This window comes from Prenolepis imparis, unplaced genomic scaffold (assembly GCF_030444845.1).
Source record: "Prenolepis imparis isolate NDT839.2.m4 unplaced genomic scaffold, iyPreImpa1.0 SCAF_4, whole genome shotgun sequence".
NCBI classification, from domain to species: Eukaryota; Metazoa; Arthropoda; class Insecta; order Hymenoptera; family Formicidae; genus Prenolepis; species Prenolepis imparis.
The window spans coordinates 5,225,593-5,248,140 of NW_028141162.1; the positions used below are offsets into that span (position 1 = coordinate 5,225,593).

Below are 22,548 nucleotides of genomic sequence, written 5' to 3' on the forward strand. Positions count from 1 at the left end.
ATAAAAAGATCGAGTATATTTTCGTGGACTCAAAAAAAAAAAGAAAATTTATTGTGTTATTACAATCAAACAAAAGAAATAGAAAATTTATATATAAATTTATATATGCAAATTCTCTACTCTCTTTCTTTACAATTCGAGATAATGAAAATAGCGATAACGAAATCGTGGTGATCATTTTATTGTATTGTAGTATATCTATTTTTATTAATTCGATTAATATATAGAGAAAGAATAAAATTTATATATTTTTTCAATATAAAAAGCAGCACATAAAAATCTTAATTTTGTTTAATATCTTATATATTTCAAATATCCAGAGCAATGTAATAAAAATTTATTACAAATATCTTTTAATAGGTATATTCAAAATAATGCCACAGAAGAATTTTAAATGAAAATATAAATTGTTTTATTAATAACAAATATTAATGCAATTGTATTGGAAATATATAAATAATAATGAAAAATATTGTTTGATATATATTCCGTGTTACAATAAAAATATATAAGTAACAAAGCCAAACAAAAATTTATATTAAACAATAATTTCTTTTTCTCTTTATGTTGAAACACTAAACTCTTTAGATGTTCTTTACAACTTTTCATGCCATAACTTTTTGCAAAAAGAATTTTATTAATATAAGTATTAATATTGATTTTGATAATTTTATTCTAATATATTATAACTAAACTTTAATTGAAAATATAATTGGCTCTTCCAGCTTTGTAATTTTAATATTATATTAAATGACATGTATAATCTTTCTTTTACCTTTCGTAAAAACAAAATAAACATATATATATATATATATATATATATATATATATATATATATTATTTAAACAATATAAAATGATTATTACATTTTCTCAAATTCTTTTTTTATCAGAAGATTAAGCGTGTATAAAAATTACATGTAACTATCTATAGATACAATATATTTAGAGATATTAAATATTAAAGATGTATTTCACACAAATTTTTTACTTGAAAATTTTTTTTATGCACAGGATGTTTCAGAAGTTGCATACTTATTGTAAATAAAAAATAATAAATAATAAAGCAATTATAGCAAGTATATTAGTAGAGTTTTAGTGAATCAAATGCGAATAGATAACAGTTTTTTTCTAATTAATATAAAATAAATTTTACTTCAACACAAATCTTAATTTGAAATTGATGCAAGATATTTAATATTAAAAATAAAACATGTGCGAAAAGAGAGGATGTGTGTGTTGTTCATAACTTTTATAATTTTTTGCAAGTTAAATCCAAATTTACCACAACACTTTGTAATCAAAACGAAAAATATTCCATCTCTTTTTTATACATTCTGTATTCCATCTTTGATATATCCTGTATGCATTCATCTACATTATTTGAAAAGAACTTGTATAATAACAAAGATGTACAAAAATTTGAGATATTTTACAAATGACTAGTTAAAGTCTTCCAAAACTGAATTATTCGGAGAAATAAAAATGCAATATATCTTTCGTTACAGTATGTCATGTAAAATCATTTGTAATACTGGCTAAGCAATATTTAGGATATAATGTTGGCAAACTATATTCTACATTATGCGTTACATATATCCCATCCAATCAATCTCCAGTTTGCAGGTCCTGATTCCTCCAAATGTGTACATGTAGATTAGTGCTGAATGAAACATTTTAAATTGTAGATCCCCACATGCCGTGACTTATTGTTGGACGAGTAAACCTCTCTAATTGGCTGCTCCAAATATCTAAAAATAGTATCGGTATTTCACGAGAGAAAGCAAAAAAAACAAAGTAAAATTGTATTTAACACCAGTGCAATAAGACATATGCATATATAAATTATCATATCATGTATCTTTCTGTATACGTAACATGGATAAAATAACGTTCATGGATAGTGAAAAAACATATATATATAGTAGCTGTATTGATTACAGCATTTAGTATAGTAAATATTTGTAGTTATAATGAAACACGAGTATTTCAAGTAAATGAGTATTTTGTCCAGACATAAATAATAAGCAATATAGTGCTACAAAATATGCTAGTATCGTTCATAACAATGCATATATATAAGGATATAATTTAACAAGTTTAATGAGAGAGAAAGAGAGGATGCAATAAAATGGATACAGATGTCGATCCCTCGTCCCATTATCTGATCCGCTGCTTCACACCTGCCAGCTTCAACTTATATTACAATAATACATGTTATGGAACAAAAATACATACAATAAGTATAAGTAGAACACAGATATCATATTGATACTATATTATAATATTAATTCTTTTCAATCAAACTTGTTGTTTGATATTTTTTTGTTATTTAAACTTAGAACGATGGATATCCTACTATATATGTATATGTATATATATAAAAAACACATGAAACGTATTATAGTATAAACAGAATATAATCGATTTTTCAATGACATTCTCAAAGATATATGAAGATTATGAAGCAACTATTTATGATAAAAGTTATATGGAGATATATAGCAGGTATTAACCGCATCCCGATGGAAAGCTATCTGAAAACTATCTGAAATAAACAAATAATTACAGTAAAAGAGATGATCCATGTATACAAGAAACAGATTTTATTTCAAAGGTGTAGAATGTATCATTATTCAAATCATCACATGAGAGAGAATCACGAAATTATAATTTTATATTTTGCAAAGTTTAGTTCAAATTCCCTGAAAGAGGTTCAATGGATATCAGTGGATAATATCCTTATTATTCTTACACCATTGATTTATAATAGCATATCGAAATATTAAGCCAATATAAAGATACATATCAAATATTGTTGTAACAAATTATCAAGACAAATAAAATTATTTGTTAAATAATTGAGAATTTTAAATAGATAAATTTAAATATATAAACACAAATATGAAAAATGATTGCTCCTTGTATCAATATATGTGCAAAAGCAACTTCAACTTCATATTGGCTTATTAGTATAATAATTGCAGAGAAAATTGTACGAACTTTTACAATCATTAATTTTGAATAGCATTATTAAACACATTATTGGATTCTTATTCCATTAGAATTAAAGCTTTTATGCCCATGCAATTATAGTGCCAAAATAAAATATATAAACTTGCTAATCATTTTGATTTAATATACCATTAAAATATTGTATCTTTCATACAATATTTTCATACAATTTTCTGTACACCTATTAAATGTACATATTAAATATCAAGATTACTTACAGCTTGCCTTTCTCTCAAATGGAAGTTTAATTCTCAGAAGTAGTCTGGGAGTAAGGGTAATTCTGATACCCTGTTGGGAAAGAAGGGTTTTGCTGTCCCGTTTGTGGTTGAGAATTAGATCCAGCATTCGCTGGATAATAACCACCTGGTGCAGAACCGGCATTCATCGTTGGATAACTTCCGTAAGTTTGAGGAAATGCGTTGGGCGTGGTACCCGGTGGGCCAGCCGACTGTCCCTGCAGTGTCTGCATTTGTTGTTGAGCCATTTGATTCCCTTGCAGTCCGAGCTACATAATATCACATAATATTAAAATAACGAACAACAAAGAACACATACGCATTGTATTTCAAGAAAAATACCTTGCCCGCCTTCATTTGAGCTTCTATCGCTTCGGCTTCTTTAATTTTGCCGATGCTTCTGTAATATTCCGCCCACTGGACACTGTAATCGGCCTGAGCTCCATTTTGCGCGGCACCCGGTTGCTGTTGCTGCTGAGTTTGTTGCTGTTGTTGCTGTTGGTTTGGTCCGGCAGAACCCGTTGTCGCTGGATTAGATTGATTTTGCGAATTGCCTGAAATAAAATTTATCCAATCTATAATAATTGTAAATTAAAAATTAAATCATAAAATCTTTCCTCGCACATATCCTTTTAGCAAATAATTCCCCCGTAATGTAATTATAAAGATTCTTACCTCCTTGTGGATTATGATCTTGCTTCCCTTGTTTCGCCTGTTGTTCAATCATGTCCGCTTCTCTATGCATACCTAATGACCGATAATACTCGGCCCATTGAGCGCTGTAGTCTGGTTGACCAGTCTGTGGATTGACTTGTACAGGAGCTTGATTAGCATTGCCTACAAAAGCAAATTCACTGTACAGTAGATACGGAACTTGTCGCACTTACATGTGACAAGCAACACATAAAAGCATACTTCCGTCATTGGATTGCGGTTGACTTGGCCATGCTTGATACCCTGTATTCCAATTTGGATTATATCCAACTGCTCCTTGTGCTCCAGTGTATGAAGAACCAGCTGGGCCCTTTAAATAATAAATAAATTGTATATTACCTATATACAAAAATTATATATAGGAATAATTAAATTAAAAACATACCATGCCTAATTTTTCGCTAAATATTCTCTTTGCGTGTTCAACTTGTTCGGGATTTCCTCGAATAATGAAGATTTTTTCATTTTCGTTACTTTGATTCCTTCTATCTAATTCACAATGCGCTCCTGTCTGTTGGTTGATCTGTTTGATAGTCTCACCACCTAAAGTTAAAATAAAAATCAGAATAATACTTTCAATATGATAGCAAAATATTGTATATCAATTTTAATACAAGATAATACAAGATAATAAGCTAAAAAGTCGAGAGGATAAAATGTTACTTATTAAACGTTACTTAAGCATTTTACAAGAGTAAAATTATTAAAAAAACTAAAATCTTTAATAATGCATACACATCTGTACAATCAATTAAAACAAATAAAACAATAAATAAAAGATAAAACCTTTGCCAATTATAATTCCGCATTTAGAAGATGGAACGGTGAACGTCGTCTCAATTTTATCTTGCATAGGACCTCCTTGTCTCCTATCCCAATTTCCATACTCATTTGGATTGCGATTACCACTAAAACCATTACCTCTTAAACCACCTCTGCCTCCCCCCATGTTAGTTCTACCATCATCTCTCCTCTAAAAATACAAAAACAATTCAAAATTAATCAATAAATAATAATACTAATTGGCATAAATCATATTGTTATTAAAAGTATGTGTATTATTAAAAGTATTACTAAAATAAAAATATACAAATTCTAATAAACTCATATGATTTTAACACAATATATGTACCATGACACTGTCAATTAGCTCTTGAATTCGTTGACGAGCCTGTTCAACAGCTTGATGCTTTCCTGATAATAAACATTTTCTATCACCAGGACCATCTTCTCTTCCTTGTTGAAATTGAACTTTAGCTCCGCTTTCTGCTTGAATCTTTTTTATCATATCTCCGCCTTTACCAATAACAACACCAACTGCTGCTCTTGGAACGAGTACCTACATTAAAAACGATAATATATTTTATAAATTTTAGGAATACAAAATTTTCTACTTATAATTAAATCTATAATTAAATCCTAATCTAACAAAAGTTTATTAACAAGATTATTAACCTCTACTCCATCACTATTTGCAGAACCGTGATTAAAACCACTATCATTAGAATAATTTGCTGTTCTCTCAGTACTTCTTCCTCCTCTATGAAACATTTGCATTTCTTTTTCAGCTATTAACTCGTAAACTAATTGTTTTGCATATTCAACCTTTTGAGGATCTCCTGTTATTCTATATAAAAAAAAGGAATATTGACTTTAAATAATTATGCAATATTGCTTTGATGGATAAAATTAAGAGGGGCAATTATTCTTAGACAGGAAAAAGATTTTTATGTTTTACCTCAATGGCTTTTCTTGTTCCTGAGACGGCCCTTCCTGAATAACAACCATTTTAGCTCCCGACTTCTCTTGAAGTTGTTTTATGGTTTCTCCTCCTTTGCCAATTATTAGACCAACTTTAGGACCTGGAATCATTATCTCAACAAATCCTGGATGCCCCATCATTCCTCCACTAGCAGTACTAGCACTGCTGCTGCTCAAGTTCATATCACCAATTCCCTCGCTTCTGCTTCTTTGATTTACTATTGACAATACCAACTCCTTTGCTCGACTGAAACACACAGAATGCAAGTGTTTAATTTCTTTTTCAATCAAAAGCTGTTTTACATGTCAAGAGATTTAATCATTGTACAACAATAAAATTTGTTTGCAACACATACATATGCAATAATATCTATTGTGGACCAAAATGTTATATATCACACATTTGTAACTTTTTTTTTTTTTTTTTAGTAATCAATAACTTTTCAGATAAAAGATAATGAGCAATAAAAGATTTTGAGGTTTCAAAGGTTTGGTATTAAAATGCTATAGGTTTAATTATAAACAGTGTCAAATATAAATAAAATTTTCTCTTGCTGTGAGATTAACACCTCCCCATGCATATCCTATCCTCCTTCCTTCCTTCTATTTTTCTCCCTACCTCTCTCTCCCTCTCTCTCTCTCTCTCTCTTTTCTCTCTTTCTCTTTTTCTCCATATACCCTATTAAAAGCAAAAAAACTATTAGTAAATACAAAATTATTAAATTAAAAGGTCAACTCATTCATCAATTTTCAATGATCAGAAATTCTTAAGCGTACACAGAAAGATTGAACCCGTTCTATTGGCATCCAGGAGCTAAATAAAGATTCTGTAAAACACTTCATAATTTCAATATGCAAAAGCATATGTCCTATATTTATAAAACGCACACACATGTTACGATAAAATTGTAGTATATAAAATACAAGCTATGTTATAAGAATTAACCATATCCCAATCACATGTTCTAATAACTAGAGTCATAAAGCAATATGCAATATTCATGTATTATGGTAATATCACAGTTTTTATATAAAATGATTCAGTTGTGTGATTTGAGGAATAAGAAGATGGGAATGTGGTGAAAAGATTTGTACTTAAATAAATTAGAATAAAATATCCCTGTATAAAAATTTAAGGAGGATAGCAGATTTGCTTGGCTGATTTATATACAATTTTGACAGGAAAGTGTTTTTCACAAGACTCAGTCTATAAATGTAGGACCAACAGCCATCTTTCACTTCAATAATAAAACAAATACATTTAAGATTAAAAGATGATAACAAATTCTAATCATTCATCGCGTATATATGTATATAAAGTTGTGGTATATTGCATTGCATACAAAATAGTTAAAATTAACGAAATAAGAAGGGAAAAACAAGTTACTTGACAGCTTCTCTGGAACCAGTTAGCGTACAAATACGCTCAGGCAGTCCGCCACTTTCTGGTGCCATTTGTATCTTACATCCTGTTTCGCTTTGCAATCTTGTTATTTGTTCTCCACCTCTGCCAATTACTGTAAATATATTATTATTACTTAAAAGCAATTAAATATTATAAAACAATATATAATATTCTCCTACTATTGTATTCCAAATGTGAGAGAAATAATATACAAAATATAAAAATTATATTAATATATATATATATATATATATATAACATCGTAACATCATAAAATATTATATCATAACACACCATTCTAAGAAATAATATAATGAAAATTTGTATGAATTAATGTTAAGATAATAAGATAATAATGCTTAAATTATCACATTTAAACAGTAGCAGTTGTATAATAAATAATATTATAACATAGAAGTCTTAAATTGTTACAATATGGTATAACATGTAAAATATATTGCAAAATATTACAAACATTATATTCATATGAAAAGTGCAGAGCAGTCTGCTATTGTTTTACTTACTTAAACCAACCATTTTGTCTGGAACTCTGATATCTTCATTACATATACCACCTACACTGGAAGAAACTGGTCTAGACCCTTGATTACTTGAATCACCGATAGAACTGCCTGCAGGTCCTCCACGAATGCCTATTAAAGGATCTGCTACTAACGATGCCATTTTCTTTGCTTCAGGCTCTAAACATACAACATGTAACATAATATTAATAATTACAGAATGTAAATCGATTATTAACTATAGTTTACTAATATAATAAATGTGATCTTTGCGAATGCGCTAATTGTTGTATTTGATATGTTAATGCAGTACACTTGAGAAGGACCAAAACCCATGGTCGAAACGTTGTGTTGATGATTAATTAAATAAAATAAATCAATGCCAGTTTGGTCGATTAATAACGATTCATGTCTTTTGATTTTTAACTGCTGGCGACTTTCATTAAATTATTCGAATTAATATAATAAAGTTAAGAAAATAGAAAATGAGATACACATACACAATAAATATATGCATTACCTGAACTATCTTCCAGAGGACGTTTTAACTTGGAATCTTGATTATTTGCACCAGCTGGGTTTATTTTTGCGGCAATCTGGAAAAATTAATTCAATATATAAATTTTAAAGAATGATTTCTTCCGGAAATAGTAATATATATATATATATATATATATATATATATATATTTCTTATATATAAATTATCTTAGTTTAACAATTTGCTACGCCACAAGAGAAACAACGGCATAAAATTCCAACAAAGCTAATACAATAAAATAAACGAGATGTTTATAATCGTGTGCTACAAATGGTTCTTCTCCAAGTTGGAAAAAGCTGGCTGATGCGGTCTTGGCGGGCAAACGTTTGCTCATCATACGGCATCTGGGGCCCAATGATCAGCATCGACGTGTCACTTCCTAAAGCCTATTTAATTACCTGTTTGGCACGTTGAAGTGCCGCCGCAAATGCGGTACTTTGACTGAAGTTTTGAGGCGGAGCAACCGCTGAATAGTCAGTCATGCTGGTGCATGAAGTTGTAGAACACGATAATGGATTAATTACACTGTGTATATGTATGTATATGTGTATGTGTATGTAAGTATATATGTATGTGTCTGTGTGGTCCTGTCTGTCCAAAATTGTCACCGGTCTGCCACGCGACTAGCTTCGTAGAAATCCTAGCACGTAGACGAGAGACAAACACGAATATTCGTACAACACGAAAACGATACTATTTCAACGCGCACGACGATATTCGTCAGGAGTAGACAGATTTTTGAGAGTGAAAGAACCGTACTTTCACGGTAGTAGAACGGCACGGCGCAAGCGTCAGTCATTGGAAGCGCGGTCGTTTTAGTGCGAAAACTCACATCCACCCTGCGATTTGTTCTCCGCGAATGCGTCAAAAAACATAAAGCTCGTATCACGTATCGGTCACCGATTACGTTTCTCATACTTGCAGCCAATCGCAGCAAATCGGGCTCTGCGCATGCGCGACATTCGTGGCGGTAAATACAATTGTGAAGAGGGATATATGAGCGCAAAAGCTTCTCGATGGATGAACAATAAAGATCTGGGTTGATCTGGGTTAAATAAATAAGAATAAGTAAACGTTATATATGTAATACTTATATTTATATAATGAAGAGTTTGCTATTTTGCAAAAGGAGCTATTAAGAAGCGCAAAGTTAGAGAATTTAAATTTATACTTATTATTTATATATATTATTACTTATATAAAAAGAAAAAGTAAATACAAATCTTTTCTTTAATAAGTTCATTTTTCATTATTTATTGCAATTTTTTTTATATAAAAATAATAAACTTTACTAAAATTAGATCATAGTGTGTAAAAGTAACAAAAGATAAGAATATGTACATAATTCTTAAATAATCACCTTAGCTTTCATATTTAACATATACAATATACCTGAAAATTTTACGTCATTATGCTATTTGTATGTACATTAAATTGTACATAAATAAGAAACAGAAGTCTTAATATGCGAATTTAGATATATGTCGAAATATGCTCACACATATACATATGCATATATATAGGAAATGCACCAATGTATAAATTCATGCATTATTAACACATTCTCTCTCCGCATGTGTAAATATATAAAAATTATAAATTATAATATTATAAATTATTTATAATAACCAACTATATATATTTAAGTACAAATATAAACTAAATAAAAATATAGAAAAAACTTGTATCAAATGGTGTAATCCTCCATTTAAAATTTTTTACATCTCTCTTTTATAATATCTAAAAATAGACTAATTAATTAAATTGAAATAATTGTTCTAATAAATACTGAGAATTGCATCTTATTAATTGTTAAGTACTTAAAAGAAGATTATTGTTAATCCCTCTATCTTTCTACATTACGTATTCTTTCTATCAAAGCCCGTGTTATGTTACCAGGTGTTATTTGATGTTCTTTTATTAACTTTCCAAGAGCATTAGCGACCTAAAAATGTGTTCAAATATTTTCAGATATCTAATATATTATTGCTAACTATATGTATATATTTCATATCACTTTTAATATATAACATAATTATTTACCTTTAGCTGCAATTCTTCAGGTGTAAGATTTCCATCATATGGAATAGGTTTACCCACATACGTCACCAATTTTACTGGAAAGCCACCGTAGACTGGTGCAAAAGGAACCCTTGTCCAGTTATACAATTTCAGCCACATTCTTCTTCCCCAACTCACTGTTCTAAATGCTTCTCTGATATTTCTCGTAAAGAAAGGAACTATACTCTAATGACAAATAAAGTATTACACAATAGAATCTAAATAAATCAATACAAAATTTTATGAAAACATACCACTTTTGCATCTAACGCAACCTTTGCAAAACCCGTTCTTTTCTTCCACAGAAGTTCATAATAAGAATCTCCAAACTGAGCTTCATATACTCCACCAGGAGAGATAGAGAGCATATTACCCTCCTTTAAAATAGCAGAACATATTTGAACTGTACCAGGTATCACTTTCAGAACATCAGAAATGATGGACCATCCAGGAAGCTTAAAGAGAAATCGATCCGCTACTGTATGGACTAGTTTTGAATTGAATAAAAATACTTTGGATGTGAAATAATACAAATCGATTGGGATAGCTCCATGGTAATATATAAACAATACTGGTTTATCCTGTGGAATATTCTCTAAGCCCACAATTTCATATCCTGAAAGATTACATTGTTTATTTAGAAACAAATTTTATATAGTAAAGAAATTTGATCGATAAATTGATTTAAAATAGTATATACGATTTTATCTAAACACTTTAGAGCAAACCAAAATGTACCATGCCAGATCCAACCATGTGCATCCCAGAGAGCTGCGACCATATGACGTGCTGCATTTTGCCATGCAGTACCGTAAGCATTTCTTAGTCTAACTCTGAAAAAAATAAAATATTTTATTTTATAAAAATTAAAATATTAATATATAAATTTGGAACAAAAAAAGAACTGTCTTTATCAAAAGACATAAAATGTTTTGCAGATTAATACATGCATAAAAAACTTTCTTTTCTTGTTTCTAAAAAAAATGAATCACAATGTTATTAATGTAATTGACTTAATATAATTGAGAGATATAACATGATAAATCCTAATTAATTATGTTATGTGTAAGTATAGCATATATAGAGTTTGTAAGTTATTTTATTTTTAAACCTGTGTAACTTGTAGATATATAATATTATGGAAGTTGAATACAACAGCAGCACAATCATAAGCGGCAGTAAAAATGTTATGAGAAGTGGCATTAAGAGCCATGATAGCCATAATGTAAAATCCACGTCGATATATTCAACTGAAAAAAATGCCAATAAATTCTTTAAAAACTGTTACTTTTTATAAATGCGCATTAAATATCTTTAAATAAGAAACATTATACACAATTTTTCTTTAATATAAAAATTACAAATGCATTATTACATGTGTAAATATTTAAGCATAAACTTGCAAACAAATATATTGTTATAAGGATAAAATAAATATTAGGATGACACTGCAATTAATAGCGATATATATCAAAAGACTTATATAAATATACCATGGTCTTACCTATAATATCTTCTATTATTGGCCATACATCGTATATGGAAAACATGTTTAGATATACATATATAAAAAAAAAGGAAGATGTAAGACAAAGGTAACTAGTAAAATGATTGAGAGTCTAATATCTTTGCAAGAAGCAGCCACATATTCACTATCGCTAACAGACTGATGATTTCATGGCCTTGTTTATATACATTCAGCATGTTTAACATTCATTTAAATTCTGAAATCATTTCTTGCGCAATTAAATACAATATGCGCCGTTGTCATCGGATTAAGGTGCATTCTCTGTCGCGTAATTCGTTATTAATTGTCGTCAATTTAAATTCTATCAAGTCATTCAATAAAAGTGTGTGTCTGAGATCAATTTTTTATAACATATGTATTTACATCGCGTCATATTGTTTAAAATTATTATTTCTTTAGTTATTTTTTATTTATTATTTTTCAGACAGTGTATATCAACAATAAACAACTCCGAAATTCGTCAGTTGCACTGTCATAACGTGTAAACTATAATCTATCAACATATTATCAATAATACAATAGTACAGTTAGAGCATATACTACTTTGACTATAGAAGTATCTTTGACTACAGAAATATGGACTGTTGATATCCACTTCCGACTTTTTGAATCGAGAAAATATTTTCTAAAATATTCTCAAACTAGATCCTTAAAATCATTTTTCTCACGTATATACAATAATTATAGTTCGATATATTAATTCGCGATGATCGTGAGAAAAGGAGCAATCGGCTGATGTCTCCAGTCTGAAGTTAGCATCGGCGTCCCAATATTTCTTTTTATGTATTTTTTAGACATATGTAAAATAAAATATGGCTAAAAAAATTGCGAATAAATAAGGCGTGTCCATAGAAAGAAACAATGTAATCCTCTACATATCCTAGGTCATTTGCGGAGTCATCAGGATCGAACACACATTCCTCTCATTTTTCCTCTATTCTAACAATAAAATATAACATGCGCAGAGTGAAAAAAATATCGTGCATTTTGTTTTTTACTCGTTTTCTCAAGATCCTTGTTTCGAATCATTTAATTGACCAATATCGATCAAAAGACTATTCGCGCCTGTTGTCTTAATTATTCAACTGAGCGATTGGAAAAATATTTGCATTTTAAATGGAGCGTAACCTCAACCTTTAATGTAATTACACGTGAAAGATCAAGGCAGGGAAGCAGCTGACTTGCGATTTACGGCTAAGTCTAGAATCTAGAATACAAGTTTTTGTACATAATAGAAGAAATCGATGAGATATACCTGATTCGAGCGTAGTAATATCTAAGTATTGATCATGATTGCTGATTAAAAAGTCAAAAGCTACATAAATATTTTTTTTTCATCGATCAATTGAATTAATCTGTTCTTTGATCTTATATATGATATTTTACATTACATGTATACGTATCGAATATATTTGAGGCTATGAAATCAACAGACACCTCTTCTTCTTTTATGGCTGCTCGAGCTTTAGGGATTACTCATACGCCATTAATTGACTAAAATGATTGAAACTGCTCTCAGGTCGCAGGTCTGAGGATACTTTGCAAAAATATATACTTTATGCGTAAAAACGCGACAAAACACGTCCGCACACGTCCAAGGACGCCAACGGACTGTAAAAAAAATCAACAGACCGAACAGACACAACTCTGAGGGTGCCGTCACATGGGGCGTAACTTGCGTAAGCGTAACCAGCGGATCGCCAATCACCGAGTTATTCCGATAGAGCTCGACGAAGGGCTCTATCGGAATAACTCGGTGATTGGCGATCCGCTGATTACGCTTACGCAAGTTACGCCCCATGTGACGGCACCCTGAGTCATGATGCACGAATGTTGGCTAGATACGACTACGACGCATGTCTCCCCGGAACGTAAACCGGAAGTGAAATAAAGATCGATGATACTCGCAGGACGAAAATGAACAAACCTATCGGTGACGTCGGAGAGGGGCGTATTTCTCAATCCTGATTGGTCGAATCTTCCTTGGGCCTGCCGTATCGACACGCGACCAACTTGAGATTGAGAGAGCAACGGACGTGATATACAAATATATAGTGGCAGGTTTGTGTGTATGTGCGCGCGGATGTGTGCGATATACAGACGGGAGGAATTTTGCAACTGCACAGTGAATCCGGATCGTATCGTCTCGCTTTTTAATGCCGTTCGATGCGCAACGGCAACTTACGACTATGCGGCTCTACTCGATGTTAACGGGAAGGAAGTTGGATTGAACGAATCCCCGATTGCTGGCTCCGTTCGCTCGGCGCACTCGCTCTCTTTCGCGTTGCGAGGAAAGGACGGTCCCTCGCGATCCTGACTGCAATTCTGGCCATCTATCCCACGCATATGACGAAAGTTAATTTTAACGTTTTAATCGCTCATCGGCAACGAGAATTAGCCAAATGAAGGTAATCGTCAAATTAGAGCGATACTATTTACAGTATTTACGTGCCAAAGAGAGATACTACGCGAAGGTTAAAGGTGTTGAAAGTTCGAGAAACACCAATATGCCGTTCTCCATTTGTTGTTTTTATCGTTTGAGATTATATTTTTCGCTTATTATTTTTCCTCCTAGGCAGTGCGATTCAATTGCGTAAGTTTTAATCGCGATATTGAAGATATTAAGGTTTTTCTCTCTTAAGAATTTTGTAACATGTTTTAAATACATATGTATGTGTATAACTTTTCCATTATGTTTATTTTTATATGTAGTGTGTGAAGACACCTGCAAAGTATTTTAATAGAATAATGATTATTTTCATTACATAAGCTTTGTACTTTGATAAAAATAAGGATTTATTAGGATTAATCGTTAAGAAAAGAATTACAAGATAAGAATTATATATCCTTTGTTGTTACAACAAACTTTTGTAAAACATTTGTTCATATGTTCACTGCTTGAATAAATATTTTCTATATACATATAATACACAGATATTTATTGCTGTTAAAGATATGTATACATATTTTTTAATTACATTGATACAGTAAAATAATTTATTCAATATTTTATAGATAATGTCAGATGATGATGCTGCTGCATTGGATTCAATGGATACCGAGGAAGAGATATTTGCTCCTCATAGCTTGGAGTCGAATGTTCGGCGATCTAAGAGCCTACGCAAGCTGAGGTCGCATTCTGGCTCTAATTCACATATAACTAGAAACAATTTAAGTGTACGACGTAGTACACGTAATAGAATGCAGACTTATGACAACCTTAATACTAGCTGGATTTTAGGTATCAATATATTATATACACAAAATAGTTAATCCTCTATTCGCAAATATCTCATATTTATATATAGTCATTGGCATTTACGTTTCGAAGTATTGAATTTAAAGTAATTAAATAGGAATAATGAAACTTTTTATCTATTAGTTTATTTGACAGTAACAAATAGATCTAGTAATACTAGTTAAACTTTTTTTCATCTATTTTGAATTGAAGTTTTCAGACTTTCCTAAAAATTATTATATTATACTATATTCTAATTATTCTTTTATGTATCTTTCTAATATCTTTAGATTTATTTGTTTTCTACATTTAATAATCCACTTGAGATAATTATTTATTTTTCTAATATTCTGAAAATAAACGATATTTGTTCATTGAGAAATTTTATTAACTTTGAAAGAGGATTTAGAGTACAATTCGAGTACAATCTAAAATTATTATAATCTAATAATTAGGAATTTCTATTTATAAAATATTTATATGTCTTAACTTACTTTTAATTAAACAAGAACATTATTTGAAATAAAATTTTTTGTTTACAACAGTTTTTTGGTTTTGAACGATTAAGAACATCTCGGTAGCTCATTAAGGTAATAGCAAAAATTTAGTTGTTATCACCTTAATACTTTATGTGCTACTGAAATGTTCTTAATCAAATGTAAATAAGAAAGAAGAAAAAATTAAATTTAAACAATATAAACGGAATAAAACGGAAAATTCTGTGTTTACATCAACATAAATATCGATGCAAATGTATATTTATCTAGAATCAGAAAATTTTGCGCAATAAATAATTTCAATCAAAATTTAATAAAAATAATTAAAAAGTATGGAATATCGTAATTGTAATTATTTTGATTTTTCATTATCAATTGCAATTGTTTCTAAATGTTCATCAAAATTAACAGGAACGCAAACTTTAAAAGGATATCCTATGTTTCAACAACATGCTTCTTCCTCGGATAAAGAGATGGTAGATGATGTACCTGGTAGAAAGCGTGATCTTCGAGATCGTATGCCCTTGAGATCTCGCGAGAATCATCCACCTAATAAAACTCCGACGAAACATCTTAGAGACAGAACGGAACATGATCGGCAAAATAGCAGGGAACTTAGAGGTAGACCTGATCGTGACCTTAAAGAGAGGCCAGAAAAAGATCTTAAAGAGAGGTCAGAAAAAGATATTAGAGAATCGGAAAAAGATAGTGAACAAACGAGACCAACAAACGAGGAAAAAGATAGCAGGTATGTAGTTTGATGAAATACTTAAGTTGTACTCGATAGAATTTAATATAATTGAAATTAAAATGTTCTTTAGAACGAGAAAGTCTGATAGTCCAAGCAGATTTAGAGAAGGCCCTGTAACCAGATTATGTGGAAGTGTAAATGAGAAAAATGAGAAACCCAAAGCAGAGCAAGATGAGGCAGATGATGATAGTTTGCGAGAAAGTGAGAAGCCAGATAATAATGACAATTCTGAAAATGAAGATGTGAGCAAACTTGTACAATTTTATTATATTTATAGTACTAGTGGTAATCTATAAATTCGTATATATTTGTATTTATATATTTTTTCACACATGCATTATTTTTTATTAGGGATATGAAGATATGTATACGCGAATTAAGAGAACAAGACGTACAGCTCAACGGAAACTGCCAAGAGGTAAGGAGAAGTTTATGTTTGTCAGTATTATATTATAGGATAATGGACATTTTTTCTTCTAAAAATAAAATGTAATGTCATTTATTTATGCGTACAGTGGTAGACAGTGATCTGTCTGAATCCTCGGATTCTCCTGGGCCTAGGAAATACAGTTTACGTCAAAAGAAACCTACCGTAGATAGATTTCAAGCTAATGTAGAGCCAGTCAGACGATCTATTAGAGCTCTAAGAAGTGTTCTCAGCAATTCAATGAGAAGAAGAAAGCATAGAAGTAAAAGCACGAGTTCTAGCGACTCCAGTGATTCTGAGCCGCAACGTTATGACAAGAAGAAAGGCAAAAAAGCGAGGTAGTTATACATACTACAAGAAAGTTTTCAACAATGGTTTTGTCAGTAAATATTATAAGTATTGAATAACATTTTCGCAGACAATCGGCGATACCACAAGGCGGTCCACCAGATCGAAAAGCTGACATAAATCCTATTACTCTAGACACTAATATTAGATTTAGCGATGTCGGTGGTTTGGAATCTCACATTCACTGCCTTAAAGAAATGGTCGTTTTTCCTATGTTGTATCCAGATGTTTTTGAAAGTTATAATACTACTGCACCAAAGGGAGTTCTGTTTCACGGTCCACCAGGTATCACATCTATTATTCTACAAAAAAATAAAATAAAATAAATTTATTTTGAAATTTTATATAAATTGAAATTTTATTTAGGAACTGGTAAAACATTGATAGCCAGAGCATTAGCCAATGAATGCAGTCAAGGTAACAAGAAAATGGCATTCTTTATGAGGAAAGGAGCGGATTGCCTGTCAAAGTGGGTTGGGGAATCTGAACGACAATTGAGATTGTTGTTTGAACAGGCTCAACAGATGAAACCGTCCATAATATTTTTCGATGAAATAGATGGTCTGGCACCTGTCAGAAGTACCAAGCAAGATCAGATTCATGCAAGCATTGTATCCACACTCTTAGCACTCATGGACGGTCTCAGTGACAGGGGAGAGGTAATAATAATAAAGCAGGAAGAATATTTTTATGCTATTTGTTTCTTTACAATTTTTCTTTTTTTTTTGCTTGTTAAAAGGTTATAGTCATTGGTGCAACAAATAGAATCGATGCGATCGATCCTGCTTTACGAAGACCCGGTCGTTTTGATCGCGAACTTTTCTTCCCACTACCTGCTATGAAAGAGAGATTAGAAATTTTGAAGATTCATGTCAGTAAGTGGAAAAATCCACCATCTGAACAATTGTTAGAAATATTGGCAGAGAAAGCAACTGGATACTGTGGCTCAGACTTGAGAGCTTTATGTACCGAAGCAGTCCTGCAAGGATTAAGGAGAACTTATCCACAAATTTATATGACAAATGACAGATTATTGCTAGATCCAGAGAAAGTTGAAGTATGTTTTGTAATAAGAATTATCAATATATAACAAAAATTTTATTTTATAAATTATTGATGAAATACTATTAATTGTACTAATAGGTCAAAAAACGTGACTTTATGCAAGCAAGCTCTATGCTTGTTCCATCATCGCATAGAGTAGCTCCATGTGCAGGGAGAAAATTACAACTTTTTATGGTACCGCTATTGGGACCTCCATTGGAAGAATTAATTAATTTGGTGAAAGGAATATTTCCTCATGGTGTAAACCCTGCTATGGCAAAGTAATTATTCGTCACATATGTACAAGACATTATGACAATGATAAAAATGTTTGTATTTTTTCAAATTGTTATTTATATATTACATATTTTTTTTATAGAGTAAAGAACGCTAAGGGTGTCTATCGTCCAAGATTATTAATCTCTGGTAGTAGTCTGTCTGAAGGTCAGGGACCTCATTTAGCTCAAGCACTATTATATTCTATGGAACATTTGCCAGTCCAAATTTTAGATGTCAGCATATTATTTGCAGAAAGCGCTCGATCTCCGGAAGAAACTTGTGTGCAGGTTATATAACATTACTATATATTTAATTATTAATTATTAAAACTCTTAGATATATTTATTCAAGACTTTTAAAATTCTTCAGTTTTATAATAATTGAAAATGATGTAGAGAATATAAATATAATTTTCTTTATTTTATATTATATAATTCTTTCAAATTACATGCTATATATAATCTTATATTAAAAGGAAGTTTTATTTTAATAATGTCTTAAATATTACAGGTAATTAACGAAGCTGCTAGGAATGTACCGTCCATAATTTACATTCGGTCGATCGACAAATGGTGGCCTCTCGTACCAGAAACAGTGAAAGCAGTTTTCCTATGTCGTATTGCAGCACTGGATCCTTCATTGCCAATTTTAATTCTCGCGACAAGCGACGCAACGTATCAAGATCTTCCTAATCAGTTGAAAAACTTGTTTAGCGAATTACGTGGAGAAGTATATTCCATGAAAACTCCCACCACCGAACAAAGAAAGAAATTTTTCCGACATATTTTTATGGTTCAAAGTCTAAGACCGCCGCAGATCAAAAGCAACAAAGTAGAGGTTTTAGAAACACTGCCATTAGCACCGGATCAGTTGCCAAAGAAACTAACTGAAGCGGAGAAGCGGATTATGTACGAGAAAGACGAAGTGTCTTTGAGAGAATTACGGATTTTCCTGAGAGAAATCTGTGCTAAGCTAGCGAGAAATCGACAGTAAGCACGTCTTATAAATTTTTTTTTTTTTTGTTTCTTTGTTTTACAGCAACACGGGTATTTATAAATAATATGGTGTTTCAGATTTTTTATGTTTACCAAGCCAGTGGATACGGAGGAAGTGCCAGATTACAACTTGATAATAAAACAACCTATGGATTTGGAAACAATGATGACTAAAATCGATATGAATTGTTATCTATGCGCTCGTGAATTTCTCGACGATATTGATCTTATATGCAGAAACGCTTTGGAGTATAATCCAGACAGGTTAGTAATTTGAGATGGGGGATTTTTCTGAAACTCATTGTGTGAATCAAGAAAAACAGTCATAAGTCTTGTACGAAGGTATCTCCGTTACAGAAGCTCAGCTTTATACTATCAATATTGTACTATAACTTAAGGTTATTCTTTAGCAATACTGTCTTTTTCTATACTGACATTCATATTGTGTGTTTTTTCATGTCAGCTTACGTGATAGGCCCTCCCTTGGAATATTAAAGAGGTAGTTGAGCTTTTTGCTGTTTATCCGTAATACTGTTTCGCTCCGTAGACAATAGTGGTTTTCAATTTAGAGCGTATAGCACTATAATCGTTGTTGTTTTACTAGAGACACCATTATAACCAATTCACTATGCATCATTGAAGGCCACTCCCATTAGTCATCACGCTTTCTGTTAATGGAATGTTGAAATATAAATTTTGCATGCGACTAATATATGTTTTTCACTCTTTCCACAGGGATCCTGCTGATAAATTGATAAGACATCGAGCGTGTTCTTTGCGTGATAATGCTTATGCTTTAATAAAAGCTGAACTGGACTCCGATTTCGAGGATAAATGTCGCGAAATTTCGAAGAATCGCCGAATTTTAGAAAGCAATCGCAATAACGAGGAAGAAAGTAAAAATGCAAAGGCAGAAACTATCTCCACGAATGAACGAGTAGAAAAGAAAGAGTCCGTAAATTCTAGTCATTCTCTTATCGTGAATGGAAAGAAATTCGGTAGTTCGAGGAAACGTAAAATACCTGCCTGGGCTAGAGGCTACGTGAAGAAAATTCATAAGAAGAAAAAGATCACTTTTGATGAAAGCGTTACAGAGATGGTTACAGGTAAATCGTTAAATAATGAAACTACTACTAGTATTGATTTAGAAAAATTCCAAGAGTTCGAAACCGAAGCAAATAGCGTTTTAAACGGCCACGTGGGACTGTTCGATAATACAGATTCAGAGAACGATTCGCAGAATGAAAATTCAAAGGAAAGCCAAAGCGGTAATGTTACAGATCAACGAAACGATAATCTCGATCAAATGGAAATATGTTTCATAGAGGAGGACAAATCTACTGGGAACGGTGATTCGAGTTCGTCGTCTCGACGCGAAAGCATGGATGAATTGTCATTCGCCATCGAAAGCGATTCTAGTCGAGATAAAATTGAAGAAAATGAAAAAGTTGTAGTTGATAAAAGCGAACTCGAAAATGCATGGCATTTTACTGTCGAAATAACAAAGGACTTTCCTGTTGAGGTATTGTGCGATATCTATGTGCAAATAAGCAGATGTGTTGGAAAATATGCTCAGAAATATGATAGAAAATCACTGCCAAAGGTAAATATATATATATATATATATATATATATATATATATATATATATATTATTTTTATCTATTATAAAAAATAGAATCTATGCATATAGCGTTAAAAAAATATCGACTTATTTAATTTGTATATGTATGTGTTTTAATAATATGTTTATATAAAGGCATCTTGTTAATATATTGTTTACTTGCATTGTGTGCAGGACTTGCTCAAGGAAGTGGAAAGGTTTACGGAATATAAGCGACAGTGTCATTAGAGTACACACGATATACATGGTACATGTAGGTATGGTATTGTATGAAAACGAAAATGCAGTACGTGTTGCTAACGAGATAAACGGTCACACCATCATAATATCTTTAGCGACATTAATTTTTAAAAAAATCAGATTTCTTTTATATATTTATACTGAAATTACAAAGCCGGATATTATCATTGTTATATCAAATGAAACTTTGGAATTATATATTTTTTAGTTATTATACTGCCAGTCTTTAGATAAATAATAGCATACATCTGCAAAGCAATTGCATTTGTTGTTGAAGATGTAGCAGGAAATTAGTTTAAATTAATTATTGAATTCCAGATTATACACATAATCCAATTAAATTTTGTACATATTGTAAAAGCCCTGTGTAAATGTCCAAACAAGTGATTATTTGATATTTGACATGATAAGATAGCATTGTGATTCTTAATCACATGGCTGAAGTAATAAGAATGATTTACGTTGTTGTCTTATTGCTTGCAGCCACTTACTTATTTTTTTAGAAAATAAATTTGATTTATATCCGTCAAAGAAAAAAATTTTGCAACTATTATGCAAATTTTATCGCATATTATCATCAGTATCATAATAATTACTAGCACTATTATTCTTATCATTATCATATTTTTTTATGTGCCTAGATATTTTCTATTATTCTTCAACTATTGAAATTATATTACTTTCATCATCGTATAGTAAACCAGAAGACAAAAATAATACATTTTTAAATATTTTTTTGCATAATCTTTGAAAATAGTTGTAGATATATGTATGTACAAAATTTATTTTTTCACATTTTTATTTGAAGTTGCATTGATGAATTTCAAAGTATATATTGATAAGAAATAACGAAAATACAGGAATTGGTACATTATGTACTTAACTATTTTCATTCAAATAGTCTTTGAATAGTTAAGTAAACATTAACATGGCGCAATGCATCCTTAATTCTAGAAAATCTTCATTAAATATTTTAAATGCTTAGAGACACAAGTTCGGCATTTTCTTATATTAATGAGAAACTATTCCAGATATTCGTCTTGTGGCTCCTAATAACAATTTACAAACAAGTAAGGAGAGCTAAAATACGAAATGTATTTCTTTATATGTTTAAATTTCTTCATTTGTTAAAATTGTGGTTCTCCTTGTATATCAATATACCTCTCGAGACAAAATGTATCAATTCAAAAATTATTATTAATATAAGATAATACATTACTTGACGTATATAGAATAAGGTAGACCAAATATTATTTTCGCGAGAAAAAATCCACATAAAAACTTATTAAAAGAATTACAGAAAATATTTAGAATTAATATATAT

The 22,548-nt window shown here is 30.8% G+C and overlaps 3 protein-coding genes across 12 annotated transcripts; 1 reads left to right on the plus strand and 2 right to left on the minus strand.

Annotated features, from left to right (window-relative positions):
- Positions 1–1,076: 1,076 nt before the first annotated feature.
- Psi (P-element somatic inhibitor) lies at positions 1,077–9,005 on the minus strand. Of its 4 annotated transcripts, none has more exons than XM_083036609.1 (15): positions 8,591–9,005; positions 8,173–8,248; positions 7,656–7,832; positions 7,114–7,243; positions 6,346–6,405; positions 5,704–5,973; positions 5,421–5,592; positions 5,098–5,304; positions 4,752–4,938; positions 4,351–4,508; positions 4,167–4,275; positions 3,927–4,088; positions 3,594–3,805; positions 3,234–3,520; positions 1,077–1,751 (listed from the first exon to the last, which is right to left on the minus strand). In XM_083036609.1, the coding sequence occupies exons 1-14, from the start codon at positions 8,672–8,674 to the stop codon at positions 3,260–3,262; spliced, it is 2,265 nt and encodes a 754-aa protein (XP_082892735.1). In that variant the 5' UTR covers positions 8,675–9,005; the 3' UTR covers positions 1,077–1,751; positions 3,234–3,259. The 4 variants fall into 4 exon arrangements, with proteins under 4 accessions (XP_082892735.1, XP_082892736.1, XP_082892734.1 ...); XM_083036610.1 differs by lacking the exon at positions 1,077–1,751 and adding an exon at positions 1,820–2,544; XM_083036608.1 differs by lacking the exon at positions 1,077–1,751 and adding an exon at positions 1,821–2,548.
- Positions 9,006–9,495: 490 nt separating this feature from the next.
- On the minus strand, positions 9,496–13,832 carry LOC145935219 (DGAT1/2-independent enzyme synthesizing storage lipids). Of its 5 annotated transcripts, none has more exons than XM_083036365.1 (7): positions 11,758–13,441; positions 11,365–11,503; positions 10,992–11,086; positions 10,508–10,869; positions 10,236–10,439; positions 10,013–10,137; positions 9,497–9,932 (listed from the first exon to the last, which is right to left on the minus strand). In XM_083036365.1, the coding sequence occupies exons 1-6, from the start codon at positions 11,801–11,803 to the stop codon at positions 10,039–10,041; spliced, it is 945 nt and encodes a 314-aa protein (XP_082892491.1). In that variant the 5' UTR covers positions 11,804–13,441; the 3' UTR covers positions 9,497–9,932; positions 10,013–10,038. The 5 variants fall into 5 exon arrangements, with proteins under 5 accessions (XP_082892494.1, XP_082892493.1, XP_082892491.1 ...); XM_083036364.1 differs by having other exon boundaries at positions 9,497–9,943; XM_083036368.1 differs by having other exon boundaries at positions 9,496–10,137; positions 11,758–11,818.
- A 31-nt stretch (positions 13,833–13,863) lies between these two features.
- Positions 13,864–21,748, plus strand: LOC145935211 (ATPase family AAA domain-containing protein 2). 3 transcript variants are annotated; one of them, XM_083036334.1, is made up of 17 exons: positions 13,864–14,189; positions 14,797–15,022; positions 15,928–16,264; positions 16,338–16,509; positions 16,619–16,685; positions 16,783–17,032; positions 17,113–17,327; positions 17,409–17,701; positions 17,782–18,099; positions 18,186–18,367; positions 18,466–18,652; positions 18,876–19,354; positions 19,439–19,624; positions 19,824–19,859; positions 20,096–20,466; positions 20,581–20,963; positions 21,159–21,748. In XM_083036334.1, the coding sequence occupies exons 1-17, from the start codon at positions 14,184–14,186 to the stop codon at positions 21,210–21,212; spliced, it is 3,762 nt and encodes a 1,253-aa protein (XP_082892460.1). In that variant the 5' UTR covers positions 13,864–14,183; the 3' UTR covers positions 21,213–21,748. The 3 variants fall into 3 exon arrangements, with proteins under 3 accessions (XP_082892460.1, XP_082892458.1, XP_082892459.1); XM_083036332.1 differs by having other exon boundaries at positions 13,865–14,189; positions 20,096–20,963; XM_083036333.1 differs by lacking the exon at positions 19,824–19,859 and having other exon boundaries at positions 13,865–14,189; positions 20,096–20,963.
- Positions 21,749–22,548: the final 800 nt, after the last annotated feature.

What these genes read in the sequence shown, in the direction of transcription:
- Psi (XM_083036609.1), bottom strand. Translation starts at nt 8,674, where the DNA reads ATGACTGACTATTCAGCGGTTGCTCCGCCTCAAAACTTCAGTCAAAGT. An exon ending in CACTTCAACGTGCCAAACAG is followed by an intron (nt 8,249 to 8,590) that starts GTAATTAAATAG and finishes TAATTTTTCCAG; the next exon opens with ATTGCCGCAAAAATAAACCC. An exon ending in CGGAATTATAATTGGCAAAG is followed by an intron (nt 4,509 to 4,751) that starts GTTTTATCTTTT and finishes TTTTAACTTTAG; the next exon opens with GTGGTGAGACTATCAAACAG.
- LOC145935219 (XM_083036368.1), bottom strand. Translation starts at nt 11,803, where the DNA reads ATGTTTTCCATATACGATGTATGGCCAATAATAGAAGATATTATAG. An exon ending in ACATGGTTGGATCTGGCATG is followed by an intron (nt 10,870 to 10,991) that starts GTACATTTTGGT and finishes GTAATCTTTCAG; the next exon opens with GATATGAAATTGTGGGCTTA. An exon ending in CTGAAGAATTGCAGCTAAAG is followed by an intron (nt 10,138 to 10,235) that starts GTAAATAATTAT and finishes ACACATTTTTAG; the next exon opens with GTCGCTAATGCTCTTGGAAA.
- LOC145935211 (XM_083036332.1), top strand. An exon ending in TCAACGGAAACTGCCAAGAG is followed by an intron (nt 16,686 to 16,782) that starts GTAAGGAGAAGT and finishes TTATGCGTACAG; the next exon opens with TGGTAGACAGTGATCTGTCT. An exon ending in TAGATCCAGAGAAAGTTGAA is followed by an intron (nt 18,100 to 18,185) that starts GTATGTTTTGTA and finishes TTGTACTAATAG; the next exon opens with GTCAAAAAACGTGACTTTAT.